This window comes from Tachypleus tridentatus, unplaced genomic scaffold, assembly GCF_004210375.1.
Source record: "Tachypleus tridentatus isolate NWPU-2018 unplaced genomic scaffold, ASM421037v1 Hic_cluster_2, whole genome shotgun sequence".
NCBI lineage: Eukaryota > Metazoa > Arthropoda > Merostomata > Xiphosura > Limulidae > Tachypleus > Tachypleus tridentatus.
In genome coordinates this window covers 48428149-48442250 of record NW_027467782.1, presented here as the reverse complement: position 1 = coordinate 48442250, position 14102 = coordinate 48428149, and the positions used below count along the sequence as shown (strand labels likewise).

General features: G+C 32.0%; 1 protein-coding gene across 1 annotated transcript; it reads right to left on the bottom strand.

Moving 5' to 3' along the window:
* Positions 1-219: 219 nt before the first annotated feature.
* Positions 220-6737, bottom strand: RpL24-like (ribosomal protein L24-like). The gene is made up of 5 exons (XM_076487252.1): positions 6563-6737; positions 3654-3840; positions 1674-1737; positions 771-853; positions 220-437 (listed from the first exon to the last, which is right to left on the bottom strand). The coding sequence occupies exons 1-5, from the start codon at positions 6641-6643 to the stop codon at positions 358-360; spliced, it is 495 nt and encodes a 164-aa protein (XP_076343367.1). The 5' UTR covers positions 6644-6737; the 3' UTR covers positions 220-357.
* Positions 6738-14102: the final 7365 nt, after the last annotated feature.

Sequence of the window (14102 nt, the reverse complement as noted above, 5' to 3'; positions counted from 1 at the left end):
AATAAAACATGGAACATCTTTCAAGTTGTGGTTTATTTATAAATAAAACATGGAACATCTTTCAAGTTGTGGTTTATTTATAAATAAAACATGGAACATCTTTCAAGTTGTGGTTTATTTATAAATAAAACATGGAACATCTTTCAAGTTGTGGTTTATTTATAAATAAAACATGGAACATCTTTCAAGTTGTGGTTTATTTATAAATAAAACATGGAACATCTTTCAAGTTGTGGTTTATTTATGGAAGTTTTTGAAAGCATACATTTTACAAGCCAAAACAATCATTAAGAAAGACGATTAAGCCTTGTTCAGTTATTAATCTTGATACACGTGCAACACGTTTTTCTTTCCTCGTCAAGTGTTCTCCTCCATTTCCTCGTCTGGATTTTCTTCCACAACTTCCATTAACCGCTGCTCCATTTTGACTTTTGAAGCTGGAAGATATGAAAAATGAAAATGAACAGAACCTGAGAACCATTTCAGTTATAAAATAAACATTTTTTTTTTAAATTACTTTTGAGTTTTTTTACGACAGATAAGATTAATATTTTGAACTATTTTAAAGTTATTAATATACAGTAGCTATAAATCAAAGACAAAAAGCTGAAACATTAGCACAATTATTTAACTAATTAAAAGTGTTTCATTACACACTGACTTTCTACTTTGATAACTTTGTAAGCACATGTCTGTAGCACAAAACACGGTTGATTCAAGTTTGTCACTTGCAACACTAAATTTCTTCAATGAATAAAACATTCAACTACCTGCTGGACTCTTGATGAGGGTTAGATCCCTTCGAACTTCCTTCATGTCCTTTTCTTTTTCCAGCTGCTTGCCTTTTTTAAGTCTTCAGAAAATAGAAAGACATTGTTATCATGAACAAAACAAGTGTTCTTATAACAGAGAAGAAACCATTGCTAAACCAGAACAAAAACACCCAAATTTTCTTTGTGAGAATAAAAATGAAGTTATAGTGCAAGGTTTATCATGTACTTAGTTACAATAAAAATATAGTTTAATATTTTTACTTCTTACGAGCATGAGGTTATTTGTTTATTGTTGTTAAAAATTACACAAATATATACTAATGAAGCATAGAGTACTAAAACATCAAAATTCTTCAGAAAAAAAATGTTTTGAAACACCCAAAAAAGAATCATAACACAACTGTATTTTATCATTATCCTGATGGAAACGTTTGAATTTGTTCATTATAACAATTTAATATGAAGGAAGACCAGTTACATTCTTTATTAGAGGTTAATTTTGATGAAATTCTATGACAAAAACTTTCATAAAGCTAATGTGTATAATTCTGTGAACAGTACCCAGCTTGATGGATAATACTATCAATTTATAATCAAAAGACTAGTATAGAAATAAATATGAAATACTGACAACATGAAATATAAAAACTGGTATAGAAATAAATATGAAATACTGACAACATGAAATATTAAAACTGGTATAGAAATAAGCATGAAATACTGACAACATGAAATATAAACATGAAATATAAAAATTGGAACAGAAATAAATATGAAATCAAAGTAATGTATGTAATGTGTTGTTTTTCTTTCTTCTGACATACAGATATAAAAATGTTTGTAGAAACAACTTGTTGATCTAGGAGTGTTAAAACTGTTATTTGAGACAGAAAAACTTACCTATTCAAAATAAACTGTGACTGTCTCTTCTGTTTAATATCTTCAACCTTCTGCATGGCATTCACTACGAATTAAAGAAAATCTTGTAACTTCACTGTTTGCTTTATCAAACATACTTCATATAATTTAAATTTAATAATCTATTACAAACACAAAACATTGTAATTTGTTTTTTAATTTTGTGCAAAGCTACAAAGACTATCTGCAGTAGCCATCCCTAATTTAGCAGTGTAACACTAGAGGGAAGGCAGCTAGTTATCACCACCCACTGCCAATTCTTGGGCTACTCTTTTACCAATGAATAGTGGGATTGACCGTCACTTTATAATGCCCCCACAGATGAAAGGGCGAGTATGTTTGGTGTGATGGAAATTCAAACCCACAACCTGCAAATTATGAGTCGAGTGCCTTAACCACCTGGCCATGCTGGGCCAGTTTTATAGTTACTTAAAACTGTTGATTACGATAAACTATAACAATATATGTCTAAACTAAATGTTTCATTTCACTAGCATTAATAGTACCCTTGAGTAGAAAAAAAAAAAAAAAAGAGAGAATATGAAAGAAAAAATACTTTAAATATTACAAACTTACATAAAAACTTCGTTTCAGGATGCAGACCCTTATGGTACTCAAAAATCATTTATTATTTAATGTAAATGATGTGATAATAACAACAAACAAAATAAAACCCGAGCCCATATGTTCTACATATTTTAGACAGAACTAGCACCACCTGATGAAAAAAAAGTATTTAATAAACTGTTGTATGTGTATAAATTTTGGTGAATTCATAGACAGACAAGACCAACTGTAAACCAACAACAAACCTTTGAAAACATTAGATGTTTGAACTTTAGATGCCAAATTCATATCTTAACTACCAAAATATGGTCACAGTAAAAATAAAAAAATCATATTTATGAACATAAACATTTGTAAACAGTTTTTGATTACAAAGATAACTGACTTTGGAAGTGCAGTGCTGAAAACAATCTTTCAAACATTTGTTCTTTAGCAATATGATGTACAGGACAAAGTATTTGCTAGAGTTCCATCCTAGTCTCATTAGATCCTACTATTATAATATAAAAAATTACAGCTGAAGCTAAATGTTAATGCATCAACCAAACTGTATGAAGATGATGCAAAACAAATTAATGATTTTGTTGTATTATTATTACACTCAATTAGTGTTAATTTTTGCACAGTACTTGTTTTTTAGGCTAGAAACAATTACTTGTGTACTTTTAAAATTATAAATACATTTATAGTACATCAGGGGTTCCCAACCGGTGGGTCGCACCCCCAGGGGGTCGCAAAGCCTTGGCAGGGGAGTCACATAGCCTTGTTAGAAGTAGCTTGGGATAACATTAATTTTATTTCATCAATTACATTTTCATGTCGTGAGTGCCAAAAGGTTGGGAACCCTTGTAGTACATCAAGAATATACCAAATGACTGTCGTCATTTACATTTAAAAAAAAAAATACAAATACTTCCTTTTAACTCAACGTGAAACGTTTTCACTACAAACATATAGCAATAACTCTCACTTATTATGACGTCATATTACGGGGAAAATAAAAAATGTTTTGATCTTGACAGGACTTTTCCAATTCCACAACAAGTCCTAAAACAAATAGGTATTTGCTCCATTTTCCTATATCGGTATTGTGCACTTCTCTCCGTCATCACCAGACAGAAAAGATAACACTCATGATATATTAAAAATACCTGTGTTAATATAGTAAACTTAGACCACTACAAAGAGGTTATATTAATGAAATTTCATTGTCGAACTTTAACAAGGTAAACTTGCCTGTTAAGAAGCTTTAATAAATTAGAGAATAACTAAATTTTCAGAACTAAGCCTAAAGAACCTAGAAATTATGCTGAATTATTCACTGAGAAATGAGGTATTTTTATCTCCAAACAAAGGTTTTGCTACATAGATGTTTTTGATGTAATGTAACACAACCTGTGTTTTGCCATAGCTGTCTGTTGTACTTCAACGGAACATGTCTTCTCTTCTCGAATTCAAACGAAGGATCAATGGTTAATTCTTTCCCAGCTCCTTTTCTGAACGCTTTCGTCCACTTAGTCTTCCTAGGATTACGTTTCCTTTTAAAAAGTTTGTGACATTTGGAGCGACAAAACCTGAAAAGCTTTAATTAAAATATAATATTACAAACGTTATCATTACATGCTTTCAAAAACAAATTACACGAAATAATTTTATAACAAACACTTTAAACACAGGTTTGTAACTGAAATGAACAAAATTAGAAATAACATATTCCTGAAAAATACCTATTTGTATTTAACATTCACATTATTTAACTTTGATGTCAAATGTTCTGGTAAAGTTGGTTCTGTAAATATTGCTTAATTAAATAATGGTAATCTATGAAACAATTAATACAATGTAGTGCTTTTGTAAAATCAGTAAACTGCTGAGCAATGGACCTGTAAGAAATTAAACTTTCTGTTCCACATCATTAACAGGTTGGGATGTAAGGCATTTAGAGAGGAAAATGGACAATATAAATCTGTTTTTAACCATGAAAAAAACAAGGTTAGAGATTTGGAATGTTTTAACTATGGCTTTAATATTTGCTAGAAATTAAAACACAAGTGTCTCAGATTGTAAACAAATTAAATATGTAAATGAAATAAACTTCATAGAATTTTTTAAACCTGTTGACTGACAAGTATTTCAGCTGCTAAGGCAACTCCAAACCAAGTTCAAAACACAACTCTAATGGTTCTTCATTTGATAGCTTTTTCGTGATGCCATTTTGGATCAAAGGTGAAACAATTTGTAAGTAGGTCAAATGCATGTCTTTAAAAACACATTGAGAACACAGTATTGAGAATAAATTAACTCATCTGTGGCACTGTGTTACCGATCGGCTTGGACAAGTTATCTTGTCTACGGCACTGAACAGGTTAGAGGTTTACAGCTGGATTAATAATTCAGTTAACTTAGCTGTTATTCTCATTTCAATATTAACCATGTCATAATTCTCTTGTAACAAATTTGTCTTTTCTTCTTTCGACAGTGAAAAAAACATCAGATCAAATATTTGTTTCTTCCATGATTTGTTTGAGATAAATATGGCACCTTTCATCCTTGATGACGAGAAAACCCACTTGTAGAGAAAATATATATGTAAAAATGGCTGATATGGGTTAAGAAAATGTTCCATGTTTCCAAGAATATTTTCCCAAACAAGTTTGGACAAACCATTTCTCACTGTATTAATTATTTGACTGAATTCATTTGCAAGTCATCATGTAGTACAATCTAGTAAGCACTGATTAATAAATGTTACATACGTACATATAATTACAATGAAGAACAGGAATTCAAAATAAATCTGATTGAGCAGAAATATAACAACAGATCATAAAAAATAACTTTCATTTCATTGATATACAAGTAAAGACTATTAAAAAGTAATGAAATCCCACTTTTTTTTTAGCTAATTTCCAAACACAAAAGGGGTTAAACTGGTTTGTAATTAAAAGAAAAATCATTCCTTTTGTTTTTAAATAAATATTTTATCTTCTAGTGAACCATATGAACAAAATCTTGTCTTCTTGATAATGAAAAAAACCACTTGAAATAAAAACGTATCTCAGAATGACTGGTATGGTTATTAATACTTTTACTAATAAAACAGAAAACATTTCAACTTTCCTAAGTCATCTTCATGTTTGAATGACATGATTTTGTATTCACTGAGAACATTTTTATTTATTTCAATTCAACGTGCATCGTTTATGAAAAATATAACAATACATTAAACTGTTTATGGGCTAGAAACATTTTAATGTGTACAGAAGTTTATGTTAATTAATAAACAACCATATTTACCATTGTGTCTACTTAATAACCAAAAATCAACCAGAAAAATACGGTACTACTATATAGTTGACCTCCTTATAATCATGGATGATTTACAAATATTTATTCATCTACGGTTGTATTTGATAAAGGTAATACATTCAAAATTAGTTCATGTTTACCTTCTCACCACAATTCATCATATGCTCTAATAGTCTCACATTCAATGTCAACTGATTATCCTATCACTTAAATAAATCATTAAATATATAATATTATCATGCAGTGAAGTGCTCCAAGAATGCAAGATGATCACCTTGTAACGGAGGAGGAGGGAGAAAGTTATATATATTCTGTGAAACAAAATGTTGCAATCTGATGCATTTCTTAAGTCAGTGAAATGCTAAATTCAAGGTGGATAAACAGATTGTTAACCCTACACAATGAATTATACAAAAGGGTTGCATGAGTGTTGGTTGCACAGCAATATGACGATAATTTAATTTTTCCATGCTATGTTTAACCTAAATTTCTTCCCTTATATAATTTACTTTGAAATATCATAAGTGGTAAGTAAAGTAAACAGTAAAATGTGCAGTTTTTTTATAGCCAAGCCACAATGGGTTATCTGCTGTGTCCACCGAGGGGGACTGAACCCCTGATTTTAGCGTTGTAAATCCGTAGACTTACCGCTGTGCTAGCAGAGGATAAACAGTAAAATAAACATCATGTTAGTTTATTAAAGAATGGCATTGATGAGAAAAAATAATATTGATTCAGTTGGCACATTTTAGGTATGTTATCAAACAAGTTTGTGCTTTTTTGCCGACCCATTTTTATTAAAAACATTCTGTTATGTTCAATTATGACATTGTGAACGATCCATTAAAAAAACGAAGTTTTCTTTTCTCACGAATATGGTTACTACTTGCAACTACAATAGTGCCACTGGAAGTTGAAATGCACAACCCTCATCGAATCAGTTAATTCATAAACTTACACCTAGCTCGAGTTAATTTGAATTCCCCGATACATACCTTACAGTCATTTCTCACGAACATAATTCCATGTCCTGGATACATAGGAGATGAGCAGAAATAACATTTTTCTACCCTCATTTCTACTGAACAGTTTTTACAGCAACTAAAGAAAACAAATTGATGTTAATCACTCCAGCATGGAGAGCGAAAAAGAGACTATAGCGACCTCTGCGGCGACGCACGGTAGATAAATAGTAATTATAACATTAAGTTAGGCCTATGATAAATAAAAATAACTAAAAGGTGTTAACTTTTGATGTGCCAATTGAAGAAAACATAGAACTTCTTAAAAAGAAAATCACCTGAACTGAAAATTTCCATTAATACTTCTATCTTTCTTATCGAAATTTGCGTACACAATAATGTAAATGTGTTAGTGTTTTAGCCAAAACTACGGAATGGCCATGAGAAAGCCGCTGTCACCAAACTGTGCAACCTTTTCATAGAATATTTTGAAACCAAATTAATTCCTTCCATAACTGTAAACCTTTACAAAATTCTGTTGTTCTGATATGCTGATGATATATGTTTTGTGTGGCCAAACAAAGGAATATATTTTAAAACTGTTTTCAACAACCTTGATCAATTTTATCCAATTATCAAATTTAAAGTCGAATAGGAAAATGATGAATAACTTCCTTTCTCGGATGTATTGATAAACTGGAAAAACACTCAACAAAAACAAGTCCTCTCAGTGTATTGCAAACAGACAAATTATTTAAATTATAATCACTTCTTTCGCGTCATCATAAACTGGACAAAACATTTATTGTTATTTTTTGTTTTCGTAAATCATATAGAACATGCCACCCGACAACGCTTGAACATGAAATTAAAAAAATACCTTTTCTATTTTCAAAGAACTACATTGTTCACCACGTTTCGTTAGAAATTTCCACCTCAAAGCGAGAAAACCCTTGTTCTATGAAGATAAAGAAAGATCAACCAATGATAAAATGAAATCTCTTTATATTGGCTACAACACTAACATTCAACTTTTTCAGAAAATGTTAAATTCTTGAGAACTGCTAAATAAAAGGTGATCCCTAATATTTGTCAAAATTATTAATGGTTGTGTCAAAAGGCAATTCTTGCACCTCGAAATGACACAGTTCGAGACAAAAATGATCAATCGTTGCAAAATGTTTCCAGACAGGAATATATCTATAGGTCAGATATCAGTGTTTCAGTTGATGCTATAAATTACCCAAATAAACTCCTAAATTATCTTGAACCGCCAGGATGCCAAGGCCACATTAAAGGTTGGTTCACCAGTAATGTTATTGATAAATCTTGGTCCTCCAAAATCATGTAATGTCATAAGTTTAGTTGTTAACACTTTATTGTCATATATTGTTGTAGCAACAATTACAATTGGTCATCCCAAAGGTGAAGATGTCTTTATTCTAAGAATTCCCCGTAACACCAAATATGCTTGCTCAGCCGTGGGTGCGTTATAATATCATAATTAATCCCACGGTTCGTTGGTAAAAAAGTACCCCAAGCGTTGGCGGTAGCCGGTGATGACTAGCTGCCTTCCTTCTAGTCTTACACTATTAGATTAGAGACGGCTAGCTAGCTCACAGAGTCCTCGTGTACCTTTGCGCGAAATTAAAAAAAACAAACCAACCAAGAATTCCTCTGCTACCAACATATTACCCCTTTGAATTGAGAAAGCTTAAATTGTTTTACAAAGTCAATTAATAAGGCACAAGGTCAAAGTTTAAAGGTTGCTGGATTGTTCTTAAAGCAGCCTTGTTTTTCATGATTAATTTTATGTAGGATGATCAGTGGTTGAATCTGATCAAAACCTTTTTATATTGTCAGAAGGAACAACAGCCACCATGGTATATCAATACTTTTAATTTAGATTGTGTAATTTTTGTTTTAAAAATCATGGGTTGAGATAAAAATTACAATGTTATAAAATTGATTTTTAAAGAATAGACATTATTTAATGTAATTTCATTGTGTCTTCAAATATTCATTTCGAGTAATTTGGAAACCTGACACGATGGTTTATTTATTGTGTTTATCTTTAATGAAATGAAGTTTACAGTTTACATAACACAGAATAAAATATGAACCACTCATTAATCTTTCAGTTTCAACTATCAGTTTTAGTTAACCTGAGGTGTACGATATATCACGGGTCCGGCATGGCCAGGTGGTTAAGGTACTCGACTTGTTATCTGAAGGTCGCGGGTTCGAATCTCTATCACGCCAAACATGCTTGCATTTTCATCAGTGGGAGCATTATAATGTTACGGTGAATCTTATTATTCGTTGGTAAAAGAGCAGCCCAAGAGTTGTCGGTGGGTGGTGATGACTAGCTGCCTTCCCTCTAGTTTTACACTGCTAAATTAGGGACGACTAGCACAGTTAGTTCTTGAATAGTTTTTTGCGAAATTAAAAAAAAACAACAAAAAACAAACTTAAGTTATTTTATATTTATATAGCGTCAAAGTCTGAAAATATTCATTTTCGTATTTCATCATTCAAGTTACGATCATCAAAGTACAAGTGAAGCCTATTTCACTATGTGTGTACACAATGCTAAATTATCAATAACAATTTATTAATGCACTTAGTCTTACGTAAATATACAAAATAATTCAATGATTTGTCTAGTATGTTATACTCATGTTCAGACTTAAGAAATAACTGATAATTTTGTGAAATAACCTGTAGTAATAAGAGCTTGTATTTAAAGGTCCCTTCTATTACAAATACAGTAAGTTTACTAGTTAGTTTAATATCATAGATTCTACTAAACAAAATCCACTGACTTCCACTAAAGATAGAAGGTGTTATCAGCGCGAATTTTTTTTCACAGAAATCAAGTGAAAGCAAATAAAACATGAGAAAATAGATTTTTTTTTTCCACAGTGTGGCACGTGTTTAACTGAACTTACTACTTGACACCATGGGATAAGAGGCACTGGGATTAGAGAAAACCTAATAAGGCATCTAGAAGTTCACGTAATCATGGGATAGAATGAACCAGGTTTAGATAGAACCAGACACGATAGCCCAACATGAAGATCTTCCAGGATAAAATGCACAGGGTATTAGGTAAAACTCAAATATGTCAACGAAGAGCGAAGTATCATGGTATAGGATGAACCAGTATTGGGGTTGGGAATTTCAGTACACGAACCTGCATAAAGAGAAACATGAACTTTTAAATTCACTGAACTGGAAGTTGTCATATTATTACAAAAGCCAGCGAATAGCCGTCAATATACAGATAATGAAGTAAAGGTTATCTTAGATTTTATTGGATGTTTGAAGTATACACATACACCATGTTTCATCAGGGTGACTTTATATCTTTAGGTGACTGACGTACGATGGTTTAAAAAAGAACAATCACCAGTTTAAATTTAAACCGATAGAGGTATCTGTAAAGTACAAGTGAGATATAAGTAGTAATATTGACATTAAACAGTAACGTGAATAATCGATGTTAATAAATAAGCTGTTACTAAACAAGTCGTTAATATGTTTTTATCTGTGTGAAAAATTTGTTTATTTTAGAACTAAACCACATCGGACTATCTGTCATGTCCGCCGCGAGGAGTCGAACCCCGAATTTTAGTGTTTTAAGCTTGTTGGCTTACCGCTGTATCCATGGGGTGAACCTAGTGGGTTGGCCGATTTTCTATGTTTGTTAATCGTTTTTATAATAAACAAATTATTTCTTCGGAATATTTTCGTTTCTAAAAACCAGTTTATTTTGTTTTCGTCAGTTCCTCCTATTTAGTGTCACAGCGACATCTCTTGAGGCTTATAATACTAAAAATTGTGTTTAGATAGCAGTGGTCGACACAGCACAGACAGCCCTTTCTGTAGCTTTGCGCTTAACAACAAACAAATAAAGATTTTCGTTATGGAAACGTTCACTTGAAGTAAATCGGTGCATTGATACGTTTGACAATGTTTTGCAACAATGTGTGTAATGTGATAAGAAAGACATTCATATTTGATATCACATTCTGTTTGTTATACCTCTTAATGTAACAGTAGAGTCTTAGGCACTGGTTTTATCTGTTGTGATTGTTTTATAACAATAGACTTTTGTTTACTCAATTGTTATTTTTTTCTATAACTTTTCTGTTACATATCACTTCATTTCTTTCGTTTTCTCTGTTCTTTAAACAGCACGTGAGAATGACAAGTGAGTTCCCAGTTTACTGGGAATCTGTGTTTCGTATGTTATATAATATAATATCAAGATGTGATAAAGTGTATTTTTAGCCACGGCATAACGGCTCAAAGAACGATTCTGGGTTTGTTTTTCAAATAATAATTTCAGCTCCGTTATCTTTTGACCTGTTAAGATCTAACTAAAGTTTTGGAATTAGGAGATCAAACCTTTTGATCAGTGCACTTGACCACGCCCAACATCTCATAGATTAACTTACTCAACAGCTACAGCTGTTGAGGATTCCCTCTTGTTTCTTTTGTATACTGTTCACAGGAATTGTAAATGTTGATATCCACTGAGGAAACCAATACTATATAATAGCAACAGGACTAATTATTCAGTATCTGACTGAACAACAGTTAGACAAAAATCTAGATATTTAATTTCCAAAATATCATTTTTAAGTAAAGTTAAACGTGCAGAATACAATTTATATTCACGTAATTTTATCGATTCTTTAATTATGATATATGAATGGTGGAGATTCCGTCCCCACTGTAAGATCACTCTACAAGTGTCTTGTCACAGTTATCCCCCCCTAGAAGGATCAACGGTGAGCTTAAAGATTAACAGTGTTAAAATGCGGGTTCAATCCCTGCAGTGGGCACATCGTATATAGTCTGTTGATAAACAGAGTTCTTGAAGTTAACAGTAGACGTTACTACAGTTGAAGTTAACGTACTACAGTTGAAATTAACAGTTAACGGACTACAGTTGAGTTAACAGTTAACGTACTACAGTTGCATATTAATTTTATTATGGAGTGTAAGGGAGAATCACTTAAAGAGATGTCACATGAGAAAGTCACTTAAAGATATATTACCTGAGAAAGTCACTTAAAGAGATATCACATGAGAAAGTCACTTAAAGATAAGTCACCTGTAAAAGTCACTTAAAGATAAGTCACCTGTAAAAGTCACTTAAAGAGATATCACATGAGAAAGTCACTTAAAGATATATTACCTGAGAAAGTCACTTAAAGATATATTACCTGGGGAAGTCACCTAAAGAGATATCACATGAGAAAGTCACTTAAAGATAAGTCACCTGAGAAAGTCAATTAAAGATATATTACCTGGGGAAGTCACTTAAAGATATATTACCTGAGAAAGTCACTTAAAGAGATATCACATGAGAAAGTCACTTAAAGATATATTACCTGAGAAAGTCACCTAAAGAGATATCACATGAGAAAGTCACTTAAAGATAAGTCACGTGAGAAAGTCCCTTAAAGAGATATCACATGAGGAAGTAACTTAAAGATATATTACCTGGGGAAGTCACTGAAAGATATATTACCTGAGACAGCCACTTAAAGAGATATCACATGAGGAAGTCACTTAAAGATATACTACCTGGAGAAGTCACTGAAAGATATATTACCTGAGACAGCCACTTAAAGAGATATCTCCTGAGGAAGTCACTTAAAGAGATATCACATGAGAAAGTCACTTAAAGATTAGTCAAATGAGGAAGTTACTTGAAGAGATATCACATGAGGAAGTTACTTAAAGAGATATCACCTGAGGAAGTCACTTAAAGAGATATCACTTGAGGAAGTCACTTAAAGAGATATCACATGGGGAAATTACTTAGAAAAACGTCATGTTAGAAGTCACTTAAACAGATCTCACTTAAGAAAGTTACTTAAATATATGTCTTCTGAGGAAACAACTTAAAGAGATACCGCCCGAAGAGTAGCAAAAACAAAGGCGGGTGGTGATCACTAGCTGTTTTCCCTCCAGTTTTAAGCTAGTAAATTAGGGACATCTAGCGCAGATAGCTTTTGTTTAACTTGCGTGAAATTCAAAATAAATCATAACTTGTAACTAAACAAAGTGTAACTAACGGTAGCTAATGGTAACCAAAACAACGTGTAATTACGGTGACCAAGACAGTGTGTAACTAATGGTAACCAAAACAACGTGTAATTACGGTGATCAAGACAGGATGTAACTAATGGTAACTATAACAACGTGTAATTACGGTGACCAAGACAGTGTGTAACTAATGGTAACCATATGACCATATTACACAATAGTGTGTGACTATATGACCATATTACACAATAGTGTGTGACTATATGACCATATTACACAATAGTGTGTGACTATATGACCATATTACATAATAGTGTGTGACAATATGACCATATTACACAATAGTGTGTGACAATATGACCATATTACACAATAGTGTGTGACTATATGACCATATTACACAATAGTGTGTGACTATATGACCATATTACACAATAGTGTGTGACTATATGACCATATTACATAATATTGTGTGACTATATGACCATATTACACAATAGTGTGTGACTATATGATTATATTACACAATAGTGTGTGACTATATGACCATATTACACAATAGTGTGTGACTATATGACCATATTACATAATATTTTGTGACTATATGACCATATTACACAATATTGTGTGACTATATGACCATATTACACAATGTTGTGTGACTATATGACCATATTACACAATGTTGTGTGTCTATATGACCATATTACACAATGGTGTGTGACTATATGACCATATTACACAATGGTGTGTGACTATATGACCATATTACACAATAGTGTGAGACTATATGACCATATTACACAATAGTGTGTGACAATATGACCATATTACACAATGGTGTGTGACTATATGACCATATTACACAATGGTGTGTGACTATATAACCATATTATACAATAGTGTCTGGCTATATGACCATATTACACAATAGTGTGTGACTATATGACCATATTACACAATGGTGTGTGACTATATGACCATATTACACAATGGTGTGTGACTATATGACCATATTATACAATAGTGTCTGACTATATGACCATATTACACAATAGTGTATGACTATATGTGATTATGACCATATGTTTAACCACTATACGTTATTTAAAGTGCTTAACCTCGATTTGATATTTAAAGTGCTTAACCTCGATTTGATATTTAAAGTGCTTAACCTGTATACGTTATTTAAAGTGCTTAACCACTATACGTTATTTGTTGGTATGGATTGAAGATTCCTTATATTAAGTACAAGGGACATCTCCATATTGGAAGTCCTAAATCAAACATCTGAACACTTCATAATGATTTGAGTGTTTGAAGATTTGATATCAAAAAGGGCTGTTCTATACATTCATAAAAATAATGAATTTTTGCTGGCATTACACCCCCTACGTAACGTCAAACAAAGTCCAGTTGTAGTTCTGATACAATCCGTGCCACTTCGACTCTATATCGGCTGCGGTTGTCACGTGACTTGCTGAGTTGCGTGTTCTAAACTGTTTTA